Source organism: Petaurus breviceps, unplaced genomic scaffold, assembly GCF_028583685.1.
Source record: "Petaurus breviceps papuanus isolate PSGF00001 unplaced genomic scaffold, PetGlider_PUasm1.0 64, whole genome shotgun sequence".
Lineage (NCBI taxonomy): Eukaryota > Metazoa > Chordata > Mammalia > Diprotodontia > Petauridae > Petaurus > Petaurus breviceps.
Genome location: NW_027186428.1, coordinates 6,299,839 through 6,325,789, shown reverse-complemented (window position 1 = coordinate 6,325,789; position 25,951 = coordinate 6,299,839). Strand labels below are relative to the sequence as shown.

The window sequence follows — 25,951 nt, the reverse complement described above, 5'->3', positions numbered from 1 at the left end:
GCAGCTAGGTGGTTCAGGGGATAAAGAGTTGGCCATGGAGTCAGGAAGATCCAGGTTCAAATCTAAATCTCAGATACTACCTCTGTGACCCTGGGCAAATCATTTAACTCTGTTTGCCTCAGTTTCCTCATCTGTAAAATGATCTGGGATAGAAAATGACAAACTGCACCAGTATCCTTGCCAAGAAAACCCCAAATGGGGTCACAGAGAGTCGTGCATGACCGAAAACAAGTGAACAACAAAACAAAAGCACTTATCATGTAAGAAATGCTGTTAGTTCTCTGGCCCTGATTCCCCACTAGAATGTCAGCTGTATGAGGGCAGGAATTCTGGCTTTCCTTAACTTTGATCCCCTACAATGGTGGAACCCACAGAAGACCAACAGTCTTGCTTAGGAAACCTGAATTCTAGTACCTGCTGTCTTGAACAAATCTCTTTCCTTTTTGGAGCCTTTTCCTTCTTTGTAAAATGGAGGTAATCTCTGTGGTCTCATCCTTGTCTATAGGAAGGGTAAAGTCAATAGGTGAAGGAATGCTTTGGAAGGCCTGTGGATGAAAGAACTTCCTTCCTCTGGAGGCCATGGGCACTTTAGCCAAGCAGACAGCCTGATCTGGGGGGGATGCAGGGCCTTCATTCAGGTCCTAAAGGTAGAAAAATGGCCAAGAGGGGTGGCTAGGTGGTGCAGTGAATAGAGCACTGGCCCTGGAGTCAGGAGGATCTGAGTTCAAATCTGGCCTCAGACATTTAACACTTACTAGGCATGTGACCTTGGGCAAGTCACTTAATCCCAATTACCCTGCCTTCCCCCCTCCAAAAAAGCAAAAAAAAAAAAAAAAAGCAAAGAAAAAGAAGAGAAAAGAAAAGAAGAGAAGAGAATAGAAAAGAAAACTAAAGAAAAGAAAAGAAAAGAAAAGGAAAGAAAAGAAGAAAAGAAAGATGGCCAGGGACTCTCCTAGCCCCAAAAGCCAGAACCTGGTGGGGCTTTGCTGGTGGGGAAGTGAACCAGGGAAGTTTATTAGGAAAGCATTGCTAATTTCTGATGTTGTCACCTGTGAATGGGGAATAAACAAATGCCTGACTTTGTTTGTGTATTCAAATATATGGAAAAGAGTAGGATTTACTCTTCTTCAAATCACTATTCCTGGACATGGAAATTAACTCTGACCTTCGCTCCTGGGGTCAGAAGAAAATTGGGTAGTGGGAACTGAAGGGTCCACTGAATTAGGTCCTATGAAGTTCAATCATTCATTCTTTGCATGATAGAAAAAGCAGGAGATTTGAAATTAGGAGACGTGGGTTCAAATCTTAGCATTCATATTTGCTTAGCTACAGTTTTGCCATCTGTTGAATGGGCACAGTAATGCCTCAACTACAGAGGGAATTGGTATTGGAGGGGAGAAGGGACATGGCCACACTTCAGATATCTAAAGGCTTCTCTTGTGCAAGAGGAAGAAGATTTTGTCTTCATGGCCTCAGAAGGAGGATCTAGAACAAATGCAGAGACATCTCAGGGAAATGCATTTCAGCTGGAAGGAAGGAAAAATTATTTAACAATCAGAATCATGCCACAGTGGAAAGGGATGTCTATGCAGCTTGTGAGCTCCCTGTCAGAAAGTAAAATCTCTCCTATTAAGGAGAATCTATGGAAAGTAAAAGAGTGAGGTTTGGAGTTAGGAGACCTAAGTTTGAGGGTGGACTGATACCTACTGGCCATGTGACCATGGATAGCTCATTTCCTTCATAGCTTCCTAAGCTAATGGGGAAAATGAGGAAAATATTTGTACTCTAGGTCTAAGCACAGCCGCTGCCATTTACTGTGTGACCTTGGGCAAGTCACTTCACTTATCTGCCTCTTTTGTAACACAGGGATAATAGAATTTGCTTTAGCTGCCCCAGAGAGTTGCTGAAAGGAAAGAGCAGTGTAAGACTTACAGCCTTTTCAATATATGAATTAGAGATTTCTGAGATCTCTTCTCGCCTTGAGATTTGATGATAACAGGTGTCTATCCAGGACTCCTGCCTCCATCCTGTTTCCCACAGCCACAGGTACTACTTCAAGTGATCCATTTATAATTATGGCCATTCTTGTCTTGAGGTCTTGCCCTAGAGGTGCTCGCCTTTTCCTGGGCTGAAGCTCCAAGGCTGGAGAGACTATGGGGACCAACACATGGTGGCATCCCCTGGAGGCAAGAGGGCTGATTATACCCCAGTGCAAGGCTACTACTCCAATGCCAATTCCTGTAAACCCACTGCTCTGTCTGGAGCGCATGCCCCGAGGGGATGATGTCATCCCAGCCTGACCTGAATTCTCTACCAAGAAGGGCAGACGTGCAGACTCCCTCGTCCAGGCCTCACTCCCACTTCTGGGTAGCTATTGGCTTTTTTGGGCAGAGCTGCAGTGAATTCTCCATGCCCGGACCTATGTCTTTTACTATACCAAGCCTTAACCCTACTTCTGTCCAGCTATAAGGATGTAATAATTGAAATGATATATATTTCTAAATTAATTTGGGATTTACAAAGCAGTTTCCATCCATTCTTTTATTTGACCCTCGGGTCAACCTTTGAAAGCAAATCAGAGCAAGGAATACCATGCAGAAAACTGCAGCTCAGCTGCAGGGGAACATAGCATTTAAAGATGGGAGTACCTTAGGCATTACCTAGGTCAACATCCTCATTTTACAGATAAAGAAACTGAGGCACTGTCTAGGTTTGGAAGAGACTGGCTTCAGGTCAAAGATCTAGTAATAATAATGAATAAACAAATGTCTGGCTCATGAAGATTTATCGAAAAAAGAGGAGTTTGTGATGGGAATTCAGGATTGGGTCTTTACCACCAAAAATGATGGAAGGATTATGCTTTAAGGAGGTAAGACTTAGTGATTGATTCAGAGTATACAAGGAATGAGTGGAGAAGGTGCAGCAATCACTGAAAGCTGCAAAATTTAACATCTACTTAATACCCAGCAAGAGGTGACCAAGAGCTTGGAATTAGGCACCAGAGGCTTGCTGATTTTCACGAACTAACAGATGACAAACATTTCGTAATATAGATACAGACCTCAAAACATCCTTGAGAATTCCACCCATAAACTGTATCAGGACCAGACCACAATCAAATATGAAAGTGTTACCCACAATCGCCCTGATATAACATTGATCTATAAAAATTTAAGAACAACATTTTTGGGGTGGCTAGGTGGTGCAGTGAATAGAGCACTGGCCCTGGAGTCAGGAGGATCTAAGTTCAAATCTGGCCTCAGACACTTAACGCTTACTAGCCATGTGACCTTAGGCAAGTCACTTAACCCCAACTGCCTTACCTTCTCCCCTCCAAAAAGCAAAAAAAACCAAAAACCCAAAACAAAAAAATCCCAACATTTTTGATAGAGGTCTTCATACCAAATATTCTCCAAGTTGTGAAGGAATAAAAAGTTTTAAAAAACAGAGACCTAGCAAAAGAAATGGGCAAAATCACGTGGGAACAGGCTGAGTTACACATTGTCCCCATTACCCTGTCTGCTACTGGATTTGTCCTGGAAATGTGTTAATGAACCTACAGGTGATATGCTTACATACTTATACATACGCAATTAAGAAAAAAAAACAGGTCATTTTATCTGTGCAAAAGTCCACAGAACACTAAATGAAAAAGATAATTATCAGGCTAGCAATTAGGTCCAGGACATCTGAATTCCATCATAAAACATGAGGAGGAGATGATGGTGATACTAATTCTCAGTGGCAACAGGTATTTATTAATAAGTACCATGTACTAGGTTAAGTACTTTACAAATATTTTCTCATTTATTCCTTTTAACAACCCTAGGAGATAGGTGCTATTATATTCTCCATCTAGATGAGGAAAGTGAGGTTAAGGGACTTGCCCAGGGTCATCCTGCCAGAGAGTATCTGAGGCTGGATTTGAACCCCAGGTCCCAGTGCTTGCTGCACTGTATCATCTAGATGTGGTATTTGAACCCAGATTTTCATGAGTCTAGTTCCCAGGCTCTAGAACCTAGGTCTTCTGAATCCAAATACAGCTCTCTTTCCTATATACCATGCTTACTCTAGTACATCAGCAACAGATATATACCAAGGGCCTCCTGGGTAGAGAGGTATTGGGTTCTCCAATTAGGTAAGAAATGGCCCCTGCCCTTATGAGGCTTACAGTTTCGTAGGTGCATATGTCACAAACAAAATGTTAAATAAGTACATTAGGGTAATGAAAAATAAAGGTCTATGTGAGAACCAAGAGGGAAGATTGTTATTGTTAAGAGGATAGGAAAATCAGGTCAGGCTTCCTGGAGGAGGTAGCATTCAAGTTTGACTTCAAAGGATAAATAGGTGAAGGAGTGTGGGGATCATTCCAGAAGGCAACAGAGACAAGAGAGGCCAGATCAAATTTGGGGAGGGGGGGTAGAGAAAGAATTATCTATTTTGGCTGGATCAGTCAATCTAAGGTTACACACCTACCCTATGCCAGGCTCAGGGATGGATTGCATGCCATCTGACTGTGGACCAACCTAGCTAATGTCAGAGAGGCTCATCCTTAGCTTGGCAGATGAAGGAGATGAATTTTTCAGCCCACAGCAACTCTTAAAAACCATCTTCATCTGGGGAGGGGCTGGAAGCCACATTTCTTTAGGGAAAACCTACACGGAAAGATTACAAATCCTTAAAGTATTGAGTGGGTTGTGAGCTCTTGGATTTTCTGTTCTCCCACATGTTACCTTCTCCTACTTTAGAATTCAGCCCCCCCCCCAATTTTTCCTTCTGGCAGAGAATACACAGGTACAAGGAAACGTCTCATGAAGGCAATGGACTGTTCTCTAAACCCCACTCCTAGAGATTTGCATAATACATAGGATTTAGAGCTGGAAGGAAACTGAAAGATCATCTAGCCCAACTTTTTCATTTTACAGATCAGGAAGCTGAGGCACACCAAGGTTAAGTGACTTGCCCAAAAAAGTAGAACTCTACTTTTAAATACAGTGCTGTTTAATGGGCCCCTCACCAGAGCTATGGGATAGCAATCCAGTTGTTCTGAGCAGCTTGTCCAAATTGCTACAGGTCACATGAGTCTTTTATTTCTCAAAACATTTAAAAATGAATTCTTCCTCTTCCCACTCTCTGTCATGCCCTATTTTCTCATCCATGTGTGTTTATTTGGAAATACACGTCAGATGATGTTTGGATCTTGGATCCAGAATCAGAGGGGAATTTGAAAGCCTTCTTAATCTAAGCCCCTAAATTTACAACTGAGGAAACTGAGGCCTAGAGCAATCAAATGACTCACCCAGGGTCACACGGATAGTAAGTAGAAGAGCCAAGATTCTAGCCTAGAGCTTTGACTCCAAATCCAGGTCTCTTTATATTGTACCCACCCTCTGAGAGGTCCCCTGCTGAGGATAGTGAGGCTCCCAATAGAAAATTCAGATATTTGTCATCCCTGGTACAGTTTGGGTTGGGAAAAGCTGATTTAGAAGACTGTGGCTTCTCCAGCTGACTTGATCTATCTGGACAAACCCTTTCTTGTCTTCTTATGATCTAAAACCAGATATGGGGATTAAAAGCAATGTCAAATAAAGGAGAAAGTTTCTAGACTTCTAATAACAGATTTGAATCTGTCTTTTCCTGACTCTTAAAACCAGTATTTTATATATTCTGCTCTGTTAGAGATGGAAGGGACATTGGATCTAGGTCGTTGGTCCATCCCCTTCATTTTATAGGTCTAGAGAGGGGAAATAGCTTGCTCAAGGTCACACAGGTACCAGGGCTTGGATTTGATCCCAGATCTAGTGTTTTTTCCATTACACCAAGCTTCAAATGAGACATCTTATGGCACCCAGAAGAGATGAGTCACAAAACCTTGTTCTTTTTTTTTTTTTGGCAGAAAGAAAGAGACCAGCTAGATCTTTCCAGTTTTTTTTTAATAGTATTTAATTTTTTCCCCCCAATTACATGTCAAGACAATTTTTAGCACTCATTTTTAATAAGATGTTGAGTTCCAAATTTTTCTCCCTTCCTCCATACCTTCCCTTCCCTCCACTCTTCCAAAAATGGTAGGCAGTTTGATATAGGTTATACATGTGCTATCATCTAAAACATATTTTCATATCAATCACAGTTATGAAAGTAGAAACAGATCAAAAGGGAAAAAAAATCATGAAAAAGAATAAAGTGAAAAAATGTGCTTCAATCTCCATTCAGAGTCCATCAGTCCTTTATCTGGACGTGGATAGCATTTTCCTTCGTGAATCCTTTGTACTTGTCTTAGATCATTGTGTTGCTAAGAAGAGCTGAGTCATTCAAAGTTGCTCATCACACAATGTTGCTAATACTGTGTACAATGTTTTCCCGGTTCTGCTCATTTCACTTTGCATTAGTTTGTATACATCTTCCTAGGTTTTTCTGAAATCTGCCTGTTTATCATTTTTTATTGCACAACAGTATTCCATTACATTCATATAACACAGCTTGCTCAACCATTTCCCAATTGATGGGCATCCCCTCAATTTCCAATATTTTGCCACAATGAAAAGGGCTGCTACAAATATTTTTGCACATGTAGGTCTTTCCCCCTTTTTTATGATCTCTTTGGGATACAGACCTAGTAATGGTATTGCTGGATCAAAGTATTCACAGTTTTATAGCCCTTTGGGCATAGTTTCAAATTATTCTCCAGAATGGTTGGATCAGTTCACAATTCCACCAACAGTGAATTAGTGTCCCAATTTTCCCATATCCTATCCAAAATTTATCATTTTCCTTTTTTGTTCTCTTAGCCAATCTGATAGATGTTACATGGTACTTCAGAGTTGTTTTAATTTGCATCTCTTCAATCAATAGTTATTTAGAGCACTTCTTCATATGCCTATAGATAGCTTTGATTTCTTCATCTGAAAACTGCCTGTTCATATCCTTTGACCATTTATCAATTGGGAAATGGCTTGTATTCTTATAAATTTGACTCAGTTTTTTATATGCTTGAGAAATGAGGCCTTTAGCAGAGACACTTGTTTTTCAGATTTCTATTTTCCTTCTAATAGCGATTGCATTGGTTTTGTTTGCCCAAAAGCTTTTTATTTTAATATAATCAAAATTGTCTATTTTACATTTTATAATGCTATCTCTTATTTGATCATGAATTCTTCCCCTACCCATAGATCTGGCAGGTAGACTATTCCTTGCTCTTCTAATTTGCTTGTGGTGTCACCCTTTATGTCTAAATCATGCACCCATTTTGACCTTATACCCAAACAGTATGTAGATACAGTGTGAAATGTTGGTCTATACTAGTTTGTGTTCAGTTATTTTCTAGTTTTCCCAGCATTTCTTGTCAAATAGTGAGTTCTTATCCCAAAGTTTGGGGTATTTGTGTTTTTCAAGCATTAGGTTACTATGGTCATTGACTACTGTGTCTTATGTACCTAATCTATTCTGCTGATCCACCACTCCATTTCTTAGCCAGTACTAGATAGTTTTGATGATTACTGCTTTATAATATAATTTGATATCTGGTATTGCTAGGCTACCTTCCTTTGTATTTTTTCATTAATTTCTTTGTTATTCTTGACCTTTTGGTCTTCCAGATAAATTTTTTTTTGTTTTTTTCTAGCTCTATCAAATAATTTTTGGTAGTTTGATTGGCATGGCACTGAATAAGTAAATTAGTTTAGGCAGAATTGTAATTTTTATTATATTGGCTCAGTCTACACATGAGCAGTTGATATTTTTCCAATTGCTTAGATCTGACTTTATTTGTGTGAAAAATGTTTTGTAATTGTATTCATATAGTTCCTGGGTTTGTCTTGGCAGGTAGACTCCCAAGTATTCTATATTGTTTACAGTTATTTTAAATGGAATTTCTCTTTCTATCTTTTGCTGCTGGGCTTTGTTGATCATATAAAGAAATACTAATGATTTATGTGGATTTATCTTATATCCTTCAACTTTGCTAAAGTTAATTATTCCAAGTAGTTTTTTAGTCAAGTTTCTCAAAAAGAAACCTCATTGTTTCCTCATTTCCTATTCTATTTTCCTTTGATTTCACTTTCTTCTCTTATTGCTATAGCTAATATTTCTCGTGCTATATTGAATAATAGTGCCCATTATCACTGCTATTTATTGTAGTGATATCAAGTAGTTTTTTATTTGATTCTCTAGAATTCTCTAAGTATATCATCATATCATCTGTAAAGAGTGATAGCTTAGTCTCTTCTTTGCCTAATTTGATTCCTTCAATTTCTTTTTCATCTTTGATTGCTACTGCTAACATTTCTAGTGCTATATTGAATAATAGTGGTGATAATGAACATCCTTGCTTCACCCCTGATCTTATTGGACAGGCTTCTAGCTTATCCCCATTACAGATAATGCTTGCTATGGTTTTAGATAGATACTATTTATCATTTTAAGGAACAGTCACTTTATTCCCATGCTCTCTATTGTTTTTAATAGGAATGGGTGCTGTATTTTTGCAAAGGCTGTTTCAGTATCTATTGAGATAACCATATGATTTCTGTTGGTTTTGTTATAAAACCTTGTTCTTGAAGATTGCTGTATCTGACCTTAGATGGTGGCACAGGTTGCATGACTGTCTTTTCCTTTCCTAGAAGATCTGGCTTGGCATTCTGGTTCTACTATTTGCTACTTGTATAGATCTCTCTAGACCTCAGTTTCCTCCTCTATAAAAAAAAGAAGGGATTGGATTAAATGGCTTCTGAAGTTCCTTCTGGCTCCGGTATCCTCTGGGTTTGGGATTACCTCCTTGGCAGGTTATATCCTGCCAAGTTCTGGCTCCTGGACCTCATTGACCTTACAGGCCTAGGCAGACTGCTATCCACTGACCTCATTAACATTGCACATTTGCTTGGCTTCAGCTTGTCTCTTCAATGTGGTAGGGAGAGGTCAGAGAATCATCACTATTAGAGCTGAAGGGAACCTTAGAGACCATTTTATCCAGCTTCTCCATTTCACAGAAGGGAAAGCTGAAGTCCAGTGAGGGGAATGGCTGTCCAGCAGTGATAGGCTGCCTCAGGAGGTTCCCAAGCAGAGGGTGGATATCTACTTCTCAGCGATATTGTAGAGGGGGACGCTTATTTAGGGATAGGTAATCCTCTGAAGCCCCTTCCAGTTCTGAGATTCGACTCTGTCTTGGTCCTTTGCCTTTGGATAAAGGCTAATCCTGCTTAGGGACACTAAGTCGTTATCCAATTTAGAGGGCTGCCCTGGGAGCTGTTTTAACATTATTGTGTCATCCTGGTTTTGGGTTTGCTAAAAAAAATTTAAAAAGGAAGGCTTGGGGGTGAGGTATGCCTTTAGCCTTTGGATGGATGATGAATGATAGGAGGTATCTCTAAATCTTAGCTAAAGAATCCTAGATCCCTTCTGAGGTCCTTTCTCATAGTGGGTATCTGTGAAGGTAGAGAAGCAGGTTCTAGTCTTACCTCTTCTACTTACTTGATAGGTGACCTTGGACAAGTCCCTTTCCTTCTCTGGAACAAAGTTTCCTTGTCTATAAAATGAGGAATTTGGACTACAAGTTTCCTTCCATCTCTAAATGCTATGATCCTAAAATTAGAACACTGTCAACCACCTCATTCTCCTAGATATCCTTTCTTCCTTTGGTTTCTATAATAATGCTTTCACCTGGTTCTCCTGCTATCCATCTACCTGGCTGCTCCTTTTCAGGCCCCATTGCTGGAATGTCTAATCCCTCTCACTGTGGATGTTGACCAAAGGTCTGTCTTGTGCCCCTTTTATCTGCTGTCTATAAAGGACTCTCAATTTTGGGTATACAAACTCTTGAAGTGTCCATAGACAGATTTCAGGAGGGGTCTGTGAACTTTTTTTTAAATTTTTGCTTTTTGGAGGGCAGTTGGGGTTAAGTGACTTGCCCAAAGTCACATGGCTAGTAAGTGTGTCAAGTGTCTGAGGCCGGATTTGAACTCAGGTCCTTCTGACTTCAGGGCCGGTGCTCTATTCACTGTGCCACCTAGACACCCCGGGGCCTGTGAACTTTGACAGAGAAAAAATTCTGATTTATTTTCACTAACTTCTAACTGCAATTGACCATTTTCTTCAGTTATGAAGGTAAGAAATAGACTATTATTCTAAGGAGTCCATAAGCTTCACTAGATTGTTGAAGGGGCAGTCCATGACACAAAAAAAAGATTAAGAACCCCGGCTTTCTGGCTGATCCCCTTAGCTTTGTTGGAGGCCTTGGTTTGTGGAGGGACTAAGGGAGTTGTGATCTACTTCATAAGGGAAAGGAAGGGATTATAAAAGGCTTTAAACCAAAGAGCTGGCATTGAGAGACAATGGTAATGACAGGTAGCCCAGGAGAGAATGAAGTCACATGACATGGCCTCCTGGAAAGTTTGTGTGGTGGGTCATTTCCTGGACATTGATGAGTTTTGGGAAAATTCTAGGACTGGTTCCTCTATGCAGGCCTCCAGCTTTGCAGTACTACCCTAAAGATTTAGGCTTACTCCAGCGAGAAAACAAACTTGGGAGTGCTGGAGAGGTAGTCCATGAGATCTGAACCATCCAAATAACTCATGATAGTAGCCACTAAGGCTCCTTGGGCTTTGGGATTATTCACTTGAACCTTTTCTCTCCAACAGACTCATCCTGTCAGAGATTCTCTCTTACCTTAATAGAAAGCCAAGCCTCAGGATCCTTTTTTCTTTAAGAGGCCTCAAAAGCTCCTCTCTCTGAAAAGGTCAAACCCTGGAACTGGGCATTGACCAGGGACCTCATCCTCCTCCCCTCCGTCTATCTGAGGGGCTGGGTCAGATGTTGCCAGCCTCTCCTGGAGCCATTGCCTCTCACAAGCCCTATAAGTGTGAGCATGTGCAGGCCAGGACACTGTACTTCTGCCCCTAGCCTGACTGGTGTGTGTGTGGGGTGGGGAGGGGGAATACATACTTGCACAGGAGCCATTCTACTCAATTTTTGCTGCTTCTACTGTAACCTGGGCAGGTCTCTAAACTCTTTTATAGGTCTGAGCCACAGTAAGTAGCCTGAGTCTATCAAATCATTCTCAGATATCAAGATTTAAGGGTTCATCCTCAATGAGGTGTGAATGGATCATTGAGTTCCTTGGAGAGATATGATTGGTGCTTTCACCTCATCAAACTTATCAGGATTCACTGATTAATCCTTGGCAAGTTGAATTATCTCCCTTAGATAATGTCCAGATCTACACATCTAGGCATAGGCTCTCATATTCATGCACCAGGGATGCCAGTTCATTGTCCATGTGTACCTTTGGATCCAGCTCTAAGCTTTCTCCTGAACTCTCATCTCACAGCAAAGTGTTTATTAAACACTTACCCAGTAGGTTCTCTGATTCTCAGATGACCAGATTTTCTGCCTGTGGCAGTCCGTGAAACAAAGAAAAATGCCAAATGGTCGTCAGCCCTATGAGATCTGTAGTGGAAATAGTGGGTAGAGGGTACCAAGAATCCACACAGTTTGTGGACAGTCTTTAAGTGTTAATTCTGATGTTGTCACTCTGTGAGATCTTAGTTCCAGAACAAAGTAATTGATAACCTTTAGGAGGAATTGAAACACATCAATATTGACATTGTTACTATCAATGGAAGTAGATGTTGGGAAATTGCAGTTAAGTGGGAAGATGACTCACAGGCCTTTTCTTGGAGAATTAACAAAAATCAATCAATCACCAGACCTTAATTAAGCACTTTCTATGTGCCAGGAAGTCCTTTGAATACAAAGAAAAAAAAGCAAAACCAATCTCTGCTTCCAAGGAGCTCCCATTCTAATGGGAAAGACAACATACGTACAGTCAGAACAAGATGCTAAATCATCTCCCCTTGCAGTAGTCATGACATGTGTAAACATGATTTTGTGTTCACAGCGTTCAAACATGATCCCAGAGAAGTCAGTTGCAGCTTATGCGTTGTTTTCTGTGGTGGGAGATAAAAGAAATAGAAACATTCTACAAAGAATGTGATAAGCTCCTCCAAACCAAGTCAACATGTACCTTGGCACTTGGTGACAAAAATGCCTAGATGGATAGAGGGGATGATAATGAAAAAGCATGAGAGAAAATATGGTTCAAGGTTTAGAAGTAAAAGAAGCCAAAAGCTTAGACAATAGCACAATGGACAATAGCCTTATTGCCTGTATAACATCCGCACTTTCTTCTAGAAGTCAGTCAGGAGGAATTGGACATAGCAAGCACTGAAAGACACTGCAAAAAGAAACCTACCGTAATAATAATAACAAACATTCACTGATCCCTAAGGGTATAGGACTCTAGGTTAGGCTTTCTTTAAAATTTCTTTCTAAAATTCCCAGAGCTAAAGGAGACCTTAGAATATAGGAAAGGACCTATATTCTAAGACCGTATAGTCAACCATCTTCATTTAACACATGGGGCAACTGAAGCCGGAGAGGGGAAAAGACTTGGTCTAGGTTATAAAGCAAGGTGTTAATAAAGCCAAGACTAGAATCAAGGTGACCCAGCAGCCAGTATTGGGCTCATCCCATTGATTGCATGGTGCTATTGCCTCCAGAAATAAGACTAGTTAACTAGAGTGGATCTGGTAGATCAAATAAAATAAAGCGGTTCTTTATTGCCCTTTCTCTGTTCTCTCTCCCTCTTTTGGAGAACATACATATGCTATGTATGCAACTATGCATCCCACGGTAGGGCAAGATGGCATGTGGGTGATAACCCAGGTTTCTTGGCTTGCCAAGAAGGGTAGGAGCAGCTTCAGGGACCCTAGAGTGACCCTTCCTGACCTACACACTGATAAGGGGTCCTCTTGGAAGCAGAGGGCTGGATAGTATGGCCTTTCAGAACCTGGAATTCTGTTCCTTGGTAACAGGAGGTGAAGGGGTGGGGAGGGAATGTAAGGACCAATTCCAAAGCAATAAGACTGATTCCACAAGCCACAACATGAATTCAGGGTGAAGTAACCTAGAGTTACACCCAATACCACAGACTCTCTTTGGAGAGAGAAGTGTAACCTATGTTAAATGAGCCAGTAGGATAGGGTTGGAAGGGAGGTAAATAGACTGGTAGGTTGTGGAAGGGAAAGAGGACTTGGCCCTGACTTTGTATTTGAAAAAAAAAAAAAACCCTGCCTAGCCCCAGAAAGAGGCAGAGTAAGGAAGGAGGAAAAAGAACTGAGTTAACTTTCTTAGAAGTTATATAGGATAGTATAGTCAGAGAAGCTTGGTTCCTCTCCCAGGTTGGGCACATCTTTCCTTGGTGACCTGAGCAAAGTCACTTCTCTCTTGATTTCCGATTCCTCACATAAAATGGGGATTTATTTTTGCACCAAATCTGTGATTTCATTGGTATAAGGAGCTTCCTGGGTGGAATAGAGTGAGGTTCCCTCTATCCATGTGAATAGGTACTTGCTTTGTGATTTAAAATTACAGTAAGTTTCCTGGGACCCTTTGGGGACCAGCGACTTGTACACAGTCTGCACAGCCAGTATGAATCAGAGGTGACTCCCCGACTCTGAGGCTGGCTCTCTGGACCCCATGCCTCAACATCTCTCTAAAATGGGAATAGTATATAATATATATAATCTTTGTATTACCTACCTCCGAGGACTGTTGTGAGGAAAGTGCTTTGTAAACCTGAAGATGCTATAGAAATGACATTCAAGGAAATTAAGACAAGCACAGGTATGAAAGGTATTGGAGAGGAAGCATTGTGCGTACAGAAAACCAGTTCATCACCTTAAAAAACAGTGCACTTTCTTTTTTGTTGTTGTTTGCTTTCAAGATAACCTGAATTGTACGGGACAGGTGGAATGTCAGGGGTCCTCCCTAAGATAGGAAGTAGAAGGAGCAGGTCAGGAGATTCATTGCAAGTGTTATGGACTACACATTCCTTCCACATCCTTCCCTATACCCACTCCTTCACATGCCTTCACCTGGTGAAATCCTCCTCCTTCAAAGACCAGCTCAGTTGCCACCTCCTCCATGCAGCCTTCCCTTATCCCCCAGTGAGAAATGATTTCCTGCTCATCCGAACAGTATCTGTGTGCTATCCAGAGAACAGGGTCCATATTTCTCTCCCGACCCATTTCCCTTCTTGCCTAGTGAGATTTTACCTCTCTCCACTTGTCTGTGAGTTCTTTGAATCCAGGAACCCAGTCATATTTGTCTCTGTAACACAGTGGTCCCACCTATAGTGCCCAGAAGATATTTGTTGAATGACTGAATAATAGAAAGTGTGTGTGATTCTGTGGAACTGATGGTGTTTGGGGAAAGATTGCAGGCCAGGGATAGGGACTAGGGCAGGAAAGGTTTGAGGGCACACCTTCATGCTATCTGGGGTCCTGCCCCTCCTTGACTGTTTGCTTAGTAGAGAGAAAGGCAAACAGTTCTTCCTCTCACACACCTTCCATTTTCTAAGCTGTAAATTAATTGGTTTGGTTCTGGGACCTCCTCTTGGAAAGAGAGAACATAAAATGTCAGAGGTGGAAGGGATTCTAGAATTATCTAATCTAGCCCTTTCATTTTTCAGATGGGGAAACTGAGACCTTGGGGAAGGAGAGAAAAAAATTGGTAAAAAAAAAAAAGTCCTAGAATCATATGACTATAGACTAGTTGCTAAGACTCTTGAGTCTTGGGTGAAGGAGGCACTCTCCATCAACACAAGATGTCACTGTTCTGCCAAGGCGGATTCAGATGAGTGTTCCCATAAAACCTCATTTAGCTCATCCAGAAGCTGTGACCTTCAGCACTGCCCAATTCTTCCCTGTGCTGCTGGCTGGAGGCCTAAGTGAGTTCAGGGAAACTTCATGTTGGATTTAGGGAAGGGGAAGGAATGTAGGGAAGTCTAAACACACCCCAGGGAAGTATCATCTGCCCAGCAAATGCCACACAGACCTACAGAAAGAGCACCTCCCTGCCTGGAGCACACTTCTCCCTCTCACACCTCTTTCTGGTCACATGGCTTCTGTCCCTGGTGGGCCGGGAAGTGGAGGGGGGCCCTGACTGCCTATGGAGATGAGGACATCAGTGGCAGGGACTGGAAGGGACTTTGCCTATTCCAATGCCCTTATCTTAAGGATGAACAAACTGGGGCCCAGAAAAGCAAAGAGACTTTCCCAGAGTCACAAAAGGAACCCGAGACAGTGTGGTATAGTAGAAAAAGTACTGGATTTGAGGTTAGAAGAGCCAGGTTCAAATCCCAGCTCTAGTGTTTTCTGGCTACGTGATGGGGAATCCAGCATCCCTCTGGGCCTTGTGTTCCTTATCCACAAAATAAGGACAATACTCTTTGTGCTGTTTACTTCAGAGGGTTGTCATAAGAAAAGCATTGTATAAATGGCACAGTGCCAAAGGGGAGCTATCAGCATTGGTGCCATTTCTGCTTCTACTGTTTCCTCTTAGTGGGCCATACTCTCTGGGCGTTTGTCCTTGGCTCTTGGCCTGGGCTTCACTTACTTTCTGAGAGATTTTCTTTCCTCAGTGCATGTGTGCCCTATCCTTCCTTGACAATGTCCTTTCCCCGTTGTGGGCCCCTCTGGATGTCCTGGCCTCAATGGCTGAACTACTGTCCCATAGGCTCCTATACACTCTCCCATAACACTCCCATAGTTGAGTGTGTGAGGAGGAGCCAAGATGATAGCAAGCTTAACCCAAAGAGAGGATGAGCATGGCAGAGGTCATCTAGGCCAACCCCCTCATTGTACAAATGAAGAGACCAAGGTCTGGAAAAATTAAGTGACTTGCCCAGCATTAAACTCCTAGGTAACAGAATGAGGATTCAAATCTGGTTCCTCTGACTCCAGATCTGTGGTTCCTTCCACTGCACTAACTCTAATGATGGGATTCCATGCATCATGGAGTAGCTCTTTGGGTCAAAGGAAACTTCCTGTCATAAATAGCTTCTCTGCTGCTGCAGGATCTCTCTCACTCAATGTCCCAATGGGAGCTGACTTTGTATCTGGGAATACAAAAGTCTGACCTCGTGTATACCCCAGAAGCCTTACAGGAGACAGGGTCCTTCCAGTCAGAAGGAGTAGGTCCTCGCTCAGAATTGGGTTTTGTCTGGTTCTCCTAGTGTAAGCACAAATGACAATGAAAAGATTATATAGTTGATATCACAGGTAATAGGGAGTCACTGAAATTTATTAAATAAGGTAGAAGGTAACTTAGTGACGTCGTTAGATGAGCACTTTAACAACAACAATTAGTTGCCCTAGTGCCTTAAGGCTTACTGAGTGATTTCCTCACTACAAACCTGTGAGCTAACATGTGTAAGTACTGGTACCCCCACTATATAGATAAAGAAACTGAGGCTTAGGGTGGAGAAGTGACTTTCCTGGGGTCATACAATCTGGTAAGGCTTAGGATAGGAACCTAGATCGTCTGACTCAATTTAAGATGCTATACTCTTTCTACGCTGGTAGTCAAAGGACTGAATGTGGAACAATAGTCATAACTGCCCCACCCCCCACATGCACACCCCCGAGAATATTTTTCCAGCCAGAGAAGGGCCACACCCAAACCTTATCTTGCCCCAATCTTTCCCAGGAAATGTTTGTTTGAATTTCTGCTGGAAAGCTTTTTAAAATTTTTTTTATTTTAAAGACATAAAGGACAAAAACTATTCTCCGCCCTGGTGAGAACTCTGACCAGAGTTCCAGGACCTTAACTGGGTTATGAGAACCCACTGCATAAAAGTGGAACAATCTCCATTGACCTACCTCAGTAACTGAAATTCTACCATTCCAGAGTCATCCCTTGGGGATTAACATCACCCTCTCCATGCTCCCCTTTTCAAATGCAGGTTCCTTGAAAGGGGATTGAGAAATCACAGAATCTCAGAGCTAAAACAGACCTCAGAGACCAGTACTGTACAAGAACCTTGTCTATAACATTCCCAACAGGTGATGATACAGAGCATTCCAGGCATGGGGACAGATAGTGAAAAGACATGGAGCTGGGAGATAGAGGATTGTGGTCAAAGTTAAAAAATTTTTTTTAAATAAATAAGTTAAAAAATAAAATAACAAGTTAAAACAAATAAATAAAGTTAAAGTTAAAGATTGTAGTAAAAGTTTAAAAAAAGTTTAAATAAGCTAAAAAATAAAAGTTAAATAAATTAAAATAAAGAAATAAAGAAAATAAGTTAAAGTTAAAAATAATTAAAAAAATAAAGAAGTAAAAAAACAGGGTGGTTTGATTGCATAGTACAAGATGGGGAATAATATATGTGAGAGGACTAGAAGAAGTCAATTTGACTTTAAATGCCAACCAGAAGGTTTTATAGTTGATTCCAAAGGTAATAGGGAGCCACTGAAATTTATAGAAATAGGGATAGGGTGACATAGTGACATGATCAGATCTGCACTTTAGGAAAATCACTTTGGTAGCTGAGTAGAGGATGGATTGGTGGAGAGAAAGAATTGAGGCAAAGAGACCATAGAAAGCTATTGCAATAGTCCAAGTGTGAGGTAATGAACATTTGCACCAAGGTGATAACTGTGAGTAGAGAGAAGGGATGTATATGAGATGTTGTAAAGATAGGTATGATAAAACTTGGCAACCCACTGGATATGTGGCATGAGGCTGAGAGGAATTGAGGTTGACATCTAAGTTGCAATCCTGGGAGACTGGAAGAATGGCACTTCCCTTGAGAGTAAAGTGCAGTTTAGAAAAGGGGAGGGTTTGAGAAGAAAGATAATGAGTTCTGTTTTGGAGGTGGTGAGCTTGAGGTAGCTAGTATCTAGTATGAGATGTCAAAAAGTCATTCTAAACTGTAGCTCAGGAGAGAAAGGTTAGGGTTGGATATATAGACCTGAGAATCATTTGAGATGATAATTAGACCCATGGAAGCTGATGAGGTCACTAAGTGAAATAGTATAAAGGGAGAAGAAAAGACCCAGGATAGAGCCTGGTGGTGGAGCCAGTGGTCTGGTGGGGGACACATCCAAGATCACAGAGCTGGGGAGAATACATACGGCAGAAGACTAGGTTGTAGCAGAAGACTAGGTTGTTTGCCACTAGTAAGATTTTTTTTCCCAGAGGAGATCAGGGGTTAAGTGACTTGCCCAAGGTCACATAACTACATCAGTGCATTCTTGAATACTAGCACAGAGGGCCTCTGTTTTCTGATCTATAAAATAATGGGGTTGGCTTAAATATATCTTAAAGAAGGGTAGCTAGGTGGCACAGTGAATAGAGCGCTGGCCCTGGAGTCAGGAGGACCCGAGTTCAAATCCAGCCTCAGACACTTAACACACACACACACACACACAAACAAAACTAGCCTGTGACCCTGGGCAAGTCACTTAACCCTAATTGCCCTCCAAAAAGCCAAAATATATCTATATCATCTATATCTATATCTTAAAGTCTAGATCTAAATTTAGTTCAATTCAACAAGTATTTATTAGTCAGTCAACTAACATTTACATAGCAAGAACTGCTTTCAGTGCTGGGGGATACAGAGAAAGATAAAAACATAGTCCCTACTCTCAAGGACCTTACAGTCCAGTGGAGGCTGCAACATGGAAACAATTATGTACAGAAACGTTACATGTAGGATAAATAAGAGACAAACAGTAGGGGAAGGCATTGAGATTGAGGAGGACTGGGAAAGACTCCTTACAGAAGATGGGATTTTAGCTGCATCTTAAAGGAAGTCAGGCATTGTGCTAAGCCCTGGAAGGTACAAGTGAATGCTCGTTAACTTGAGGAACATATCCTATTACATGCACATGATACAATATTTATATGGACAAAAAATACAATGGACAAAATAGTGAAATAATTTTTAAAGGGTGAGGCGAGTCATAACTGGAGCGATCAGGAAAGACCTTGTGTAGGAGGTGGCACCTGTGTTGTGTTTTGAAGGCAGTGGGAAAGTCTATAAAGTACAGGCAAGGAGGGAGTGTGCCCCAGACATGGGGAACTGCCCGTGCAAAGGCATGGAGATGAGAGATGGAATTTTATAATCCCATGATGAAGTTTAGGGCTGGGGTTTTGTGAGACCTGATCTGCAAAGGTAATAATAATAATAGCAGCTAGCATTTATATAGTGTCTACTATGTGCCAGGACCTGTGCTGAGTGCTTTAGAAATATTAGCTTATTTTAACCTCCCAGTAGTGCTGGGAGCTATCTGCTATTATTATCCCCATTTTACACTTGAGGGAAGAAATTAAGGGGGGGGGATAAGCATTTATTGAGCACATGCTATGTCAGTCAATAAATATTTATTAGTTGCATACAATGTTGTCATGACAAGCACTGAGCTAATATTGTCTCATCTGATCCTCACAACAACACTGTGATGATGGAAATTGAGTCAGGGGGAGATCAAGTGACTTGTCTAGGATCACACAACTGATAAATGTCTAAGACCAAGTTTGAATTTTAGTCGTCATGAATCTAATCAATGTTCTATTCATTGTTCTATCTAGCCTCTGGGAGGAAGAAGGGGGTGTTCCTGTACCCACATCCAATAGCAGCAGTATCTGCACACATTTTAGGGTATCGGGACATAAATTTGGGGTTGTCTTGTGTGGGAAGGAGAGTCAGTGGTAGTATGTAAGATTAGCACAGGTCTTAAAACTTCACAAAGGCACACATTTGGGACTAGGGATTTTAATGAAGGGATTTTAAGGCACCTTCCTAGGAACAATTTAAATAAAGCTAATAAGGGTTATTCACAACAGAGCTACAAGCAGACTCCCAGTGAATCCTTATGCTTTCTACACTCTTTGTGGGAGTCTGCCTAAATGTGACTACAGTGGGAGGTTCCTGTCTCCACCATACTCACCCTTGTGTAAATATTTTCACCATGGAACACATTCTCCCATGAGCAAAGGGAGGGAATGTGGGTATCATGTTCAGATGTCCTAATAGCTCATACATAAATCTTAGCCTTGTAACAACAGAGTGAAATGTTTTCTGAAGAAACTTTCCCTTTGAAAATTATCTGTCCTATTAAATTCTACCACCTTAGCAAAGCTGCAGGCCTGTCTTGAGCAATAGAGAGAACTCTTGGAGGGTGGTCTGGATGGCCCTTGTGGTCCTCTCAGGTGAGGCACTTGGGGGCTCAGGGATTTAGGGAACATACTGATTGCCAACAGATTTTGTTTACTCCCTGGCTCAGGGTTCCTTCCTTCCTTCCTTCCTTCCTTCCTTCCTTCCTTCCTTCCTTCCTTCCTTCCTTCCTTCCTTCCTTCCTTCCTTCCTTCCTTTCTTCCTCTCTGTCTCTGTCTCTCTTTTGGAGGGGGGAAGGCAGGGCAGTTGGGGGTAAGTGACTTACCTAAGGTCACACAGCTAGTAAGCATCAAGTGTCTGAGGCTGGATTTGAACTCAGGTCCTCCTGATTCTAGGGCTGGTGCTCTATTCACTGAGAGACCTAACTTCCTCTCAGGGTTTCTATATGAGCCTGACAATAGGGAAGTTATGGAACATGTTCCATCCTGTCAGTCTTCAGCAGGATGACTCTGGACTTTGGGAACAGAAGAAAGGATTTGTGACAGGTCCCTTGGCTTCTTGTTGTTATTGTTCATCCTTCGTTCTAGAAGACCAGAGACATCAGGAGGATGATGTCTTGATTTGCTAGTGAATTGGATTTAAGTGAGGCAGGGCTGTGCAGAGTCACCAGCCTCACTCTCCCCTCCAGACGCATCAGAGTTCTGTGGCAAGACATAAGTCAAGACGACTGGTGATGGCCCCAGATACAGTGGGAGACTTTTGCCTTTTTAAGCTAAGGTTTTCCCAGGTCTCAGTTTGTCTGAGGCAACACCCATTCAGTAGATAAAAGATAGGTATTGTTGTTCATCCTTTGCTGGACCACTTAAAGGGGGCTGGATTTAAAGGTAGTATGAGTGTGAGTGCTAAAGTGAGGGAGACCCGAATTGGAATCTTGCCTGAGATACTTACTAGCTGCGTGACCTTGGGCATAAATTTGGGCTTGCCTTTGCTCAGCCTTAGTTACATCATCTGTAAAATGGAGATAATAATATCTACCTTATAGTTATAGAGATAATAATATCGTCTTCTTTATAGGATTGTGGTGAGGATCAAAGGAAATAATGTGTATGTATAAATAAAAATTACATAAACATTAGCTATTATCATTCTCCCAACCCATCCTCCTTGCTTTACTCCCACATATCTGAGAATCAGACTGGCAGCTCCTTGAGAACAGGCTCTAAGTATGCTGGGGCTCCTGAGCTCACAACAACCACCACCACAACAACGTTTGTTTGCTAATCGCTTATTTATGCACCACTTTGGGATATAAAGGCTTTAAAATCACTTCCCACATATTATCTCATTTGATCACACTTAATAATGTTTGCTGATCGGTTGAATGAATGAACAAGTGAATGAACATCTGGCCCTGGCTCCTAGCCCAAGGCTGGCTGCTCCCTGGGTGTCTGACCAGCTCATCATCACCAACTCCCTTCTCTGGTTGCAGTTTCTGGCAGGCAGCTGAGACCAGATGATCCTGATGCAGAAACAGAGGAAGACAACTCTGTAAGTAAAGTTTGGGTAGCATTGGAATCCACAGGTGTCCCAGCATCCCCTGATGCTGCTTCTGCCTTCCTTCCAGAGGAGGTGGTCCAGGAGCTCCATGCTGCCTCTGACTTAGGATGTGATGGGAGGTGGGGTGGGGAGAAGGGAGGCAGGCAGTCTGAGGGAATGAGGGGGAGGTGGGGGGAGGAAAGAGAAAGAACTCCGAACTAGGTTTGGGGGGCCTGCCTGAGTCCCAGCCCACTCACTCACTGTCTTTGAGATCCTGGGTAAATCACCTTTGCTCCTATTTCCTTCTCTGTAAGATGTAAAATGCCCATAGAACTGGGGTAAGGAAAGTATTTATAAATCTTAACATCCTTTAATAGAAACAAACCCTTTGCAACTTTCTCCTAAGGAAGTATGCTGCTTAGGGGGAGCGGGGGCCCAGGCCAACATCCCTTTTTTCTCGTCTTCTTGCAGGTGAATGAAGTACCTATTGATGAAATTATCCGTCCTAGGCCTCAGGGCTCCTCACCAGTCTATGAGTACTCCATTGACCAAGAGCACTTCAGCAAGGGGGTAAGCCTTGGCTACAGTCATTAAATTTCACAAGCTTTTATTAAGCACCTACTATGTGCCAGGCACCATGCCAGGCCCTGAGGATATGAAGACAATAATGAAGCAGTCTCAACCTTCAAGGAACTTATACTGTACTGGGGGATGCAATCCATAGACAATTTGTCTCCCATGGAGAGATGCTCCACTCCCCTTCACCCCTGACTGAGGGGGTGCTTTGTGCCAGTCATCCTTGTAGAAATAGAATAAAATAGCTAGTGACAGGTGCTGTCGATTAATAGGAGTTCCTGACTAAATAAAAAATAACCTTTGTTTCAACCCCATAGTGGAAAATCACTTTAGGAGATGCCGCAGAACAGAGTGGAAAGATATGTGGTCTAGGAACGAGGACAGCGAGCTTCATTTATCTTTGAAATCACAGGACCCCAGCACTGGAGAGGGCATCTAGTCCAACCCCAGTCCCCATCCCTGAGCATGAATGCCTTCTACTCCTCTTTCTTATGTAATCCTGTCTCTGTTACTGACTTACTGTGTAATGCTAGGCAAACCCTTGCCTAATGGGAGCCTTGGGCTCATTTGTAAGATGGAAGGGTTGTAGCAGGTGATCACTAAAGTGTCTTCTACCTCTATATTCTGAGGGTCATACTGATGGCCAAGGGTGGAAGACCATATCACGCATTGAGGTTTGCAGGGTTTCAGTACAATGGCTGAGGGTGTCTGTCCTGGGCCAGACATCCATCTCAGGCCCAAGTCTCAGGGTACCAAACAGCGTTGATTTATGTCTTAAGAGACTTAAAGTGGCTGGGATTCTCTGTAAACACAATTGAGACATATATGTAGAAGGGAAATTGGCATGGGGTGAGGGAGAGGTGGAGGACGGGGAAGAGGAGGATGGAGAAGAACTCACCAGCCAGTCATCCCAGGTGATATCAGGTCTAATTGGTATTTATGGTTGGTATAAGACTGTCCCAGCCAACATCATTTGACAGCAGTGTTAATATTTTATCACTAAATGTGACTGAAGTTTTGAAACTCCTACTGTGACACTGCTCAGCTGATCTCCCATTGTTCCTCTGGCACTAACTATCCCCAATAACATTGTTTCTCTTAACATCTTGATTCTGAAGACCTAATAGAATGGAACAAAGCAGATACAACAATAACATATTATAATATAACATATATAATAATCAGTAACTATATATATATATATATATATATATATATATATATATATAAAACTGTAACAATTATAAAGGACAACGAAACTCAGAGAAATTGCAGTGGGTAATGTTGATGCCATATTAACCAAGTCAGGGCATAAAACTTTCCTTTCTGTTAACAATAGGGAAAAACGACCAAAGAAGAACGCTATAGCATTATCAGTCACACTAATCTCCTTTAATTTTTTCTGCCATTACCTGATCATTGGACATGCAAATTGTTGCAGATTTTCATTATTGCATATAAAAAAATTTTACATGCACAGAACCTATCTGCTCTTTTAATTATAGGATCCTATATTTAGAGGCCATTGAGTCCAATCCTCTGTTTTTACAGATGAGAAAACTGAAGTTCAGAGAGGTTCAGTGATTTGTCAGGGGTCACACCTCTAGTAGATATCTAGGTTGAGACTCAACCCAAGTCTTCCTTACCCCAAGCCCAGTACTTTATCCACTACACCTAGTAGTACTTTATCCACTACACCTTTTCTGCTATTTTATTGTCCCAGGAAATCTGAGGGAGTGCTGATAAATTGGAAAATGGAATACTCTTATGCTATAAGAGATGATGAAGGGGATAGTTTTAGAGAAACCTGGGAAGAAATATATGAACTGATTCAGAATAAAATGAACAGTACCAGGAGAACAATTTATACAGTGACAACAGTATTGTAGAGATAAATTACTTTGAAAGAATTAGGAATTTTTATCAATGTAAGTACCAACCACAATTCCAGAGGACCAATGATGAAACATTTTACCCACCTCTTGATGGAGAGGTGAAGTATTCAGAGAGCAGAATGAGACATATACATATGTATATGTATATGTGTGTGTGTGTATATATATACATATATGTATAGTCACACACACAATAGACATTTGTTTTTCTTGACCATAAGTGTTTGAAACAAGGATTTTGTTTTTCTTTTATTCTCAATTGGGGGTCAAAAGGCAGATTTTTACTGAGTAAAAACATATAAAATATTTTATTATATATATACTCCATATCATTCCAAGTTTAAAATGCTTTGGAAGTCCTGGCTATAGGCCAAGTCCTGCTCTCTGCTACAGGGGAGCCTTTCCTTATTATTTGTTTGAGATCAATAGATAATTTGAAATATTTTTCCCTTTGTAGGAAGATACCCAAACAGGGCGGTTTTCCTCAGGAAGACGGAAATCCCGGTGGAAACGTGACTCAGGCGAATCCCGAAGTTTCTCTGGAAGGAGTCAATCTGAGGTGTGTACCATAGAGAAACTAGGGAGCTGGTTGATGGTGTAAAAGGAAATGCCTGCCACTAGATATCCTGCAAGCCCAGAAGAGAAATGGCTTTCATGAACTCTAATTTCTTCATAGGATCATAGGACCATAGGATTGAGAATGTTGTAGACTATAAGCTCTCCAAGAAAATATAATCTCCTTAAAGGTAGGGGATATTTTCCACTTTTGTCTTTCTATCTCCAGTCCTGGGCATAGTGCCTTGCAAAGCTTTCCTTTTTTTACTGTACCTGTGATTTTACTGGTATAAGAAATTCCTGGTTAGGAGCTTTCTGCAACTTATAGTCTGAGACAGTTGCCTGGGACCAATGAGAGGTTAAGTGACTTGCCTAGGATCGCACAGTCAAGATGTGCCAGAGCTGAGACTTGAAAGCAGGTCTTAATGACTCTGAGGGGAGCTCTCTGTCCTTTGCCTCTTATCTTGCACACAGTAGGCACTTAATAAATATTTGTTCATTTGAATTGGATGGGCCATTAGAACATAAACCACAGAAGGTCAGAGCACAGAAGAACCTGAGAAAGCAGGGTTTGTAACTGATCAGTGTACCAGATCCTACTCCAATGTATCATCATGTTGAGGAAATGACCCTGGATCTTTTGCATTTTGCAAGTATTTGCAAAAAGATCACCAGGAAAAAAACCTGCCACATTCACACCAATGCCTGCTGTGGAGGAGGGAAAGAGAGAGATTTTATCTTCCACTTGATGATATCCTGTAAGTCCAGTCAACACATACCTTGATGTTGTTGTTGTTCACTTGTTTTAGTCATGTCTGACTCTTTGTGACCTCATTTGGAGTTTTCTTGACAAAGATACTGGAGCAGTTTGCCATTTCCTTCTCCAGATAGTTTTGCAGATGAGGAAACTGAGGCAAGCAGGGTTAAGTGATTTGCCCAGGGTCACATGGCTAGTAAGTGTCTGAGGTGAGATTTGAATTCTGGTCCTCCTGACTCCTGACTAGAGGCATGGCACTCTATCCACAGTGCCTCCTAGCTGTCCCACGTGTACTCTGATACTCTTACTATAAAGATGGAATTGGGTGAAGATGATGGGAAATATATTGAGAAAAAGAATAAAAAATTAGAAAGGCTATAAACCTGGTAGGTTAAATAGGAGCCTCATGTCTATGTATTATACTTTATTTGAGAAAAGATTTATTAGGCACTGGACATGGCAAGCACCAGATAGCATCATAAAAATAAAGTTGATTATGTTTGAACAGTCAAGAAACCACTTGTTACTGATGCATGAGATAGCTGGGGGCACAGTGGATAGAACACTAGGCTTGAAGCCAATCTGGCCTCAGACACTCACCAGCTGTGTGACCCTGGCAAATCACTTAACCTCTCTTTGCCTTAGTTTACTCAACTATAAAACCAGGACAAC

The 25,951-nt window shown here is 41.5% G+C and overlaps 1 protein-coding gene across 1 annotated transcript in view; it reads left to right on the top strand.

Annotated features, from left to right (window-relative positions):
* The window catches only part of AHNAK2 (AHNAK nucleoprotein 2), a 112,426-nt gene that overhangs the window by 61,264 nt on the left and 25,211 nt on the right, over positions 1 to 25,951 (top strand). The window contains exons 2-4 of the mRNA XM_069103837.1: positions 21,450 to 21,508; positions 21,968 to 22,066; positions 24,425 to 24,526. Of these exons, the coding sequence (XP_068959938.1) occupies positions 21,450 to 21,508; positions 21,968 to 22,066; positions 24,425 to 24,526 (260 nt within the window). The remainder of the gene's footprint in view (positions 1 to 21,449; positions 21,509 to 21,967; positions 22,067 to 24,424; positions 24,527 to 25,951) is intronic.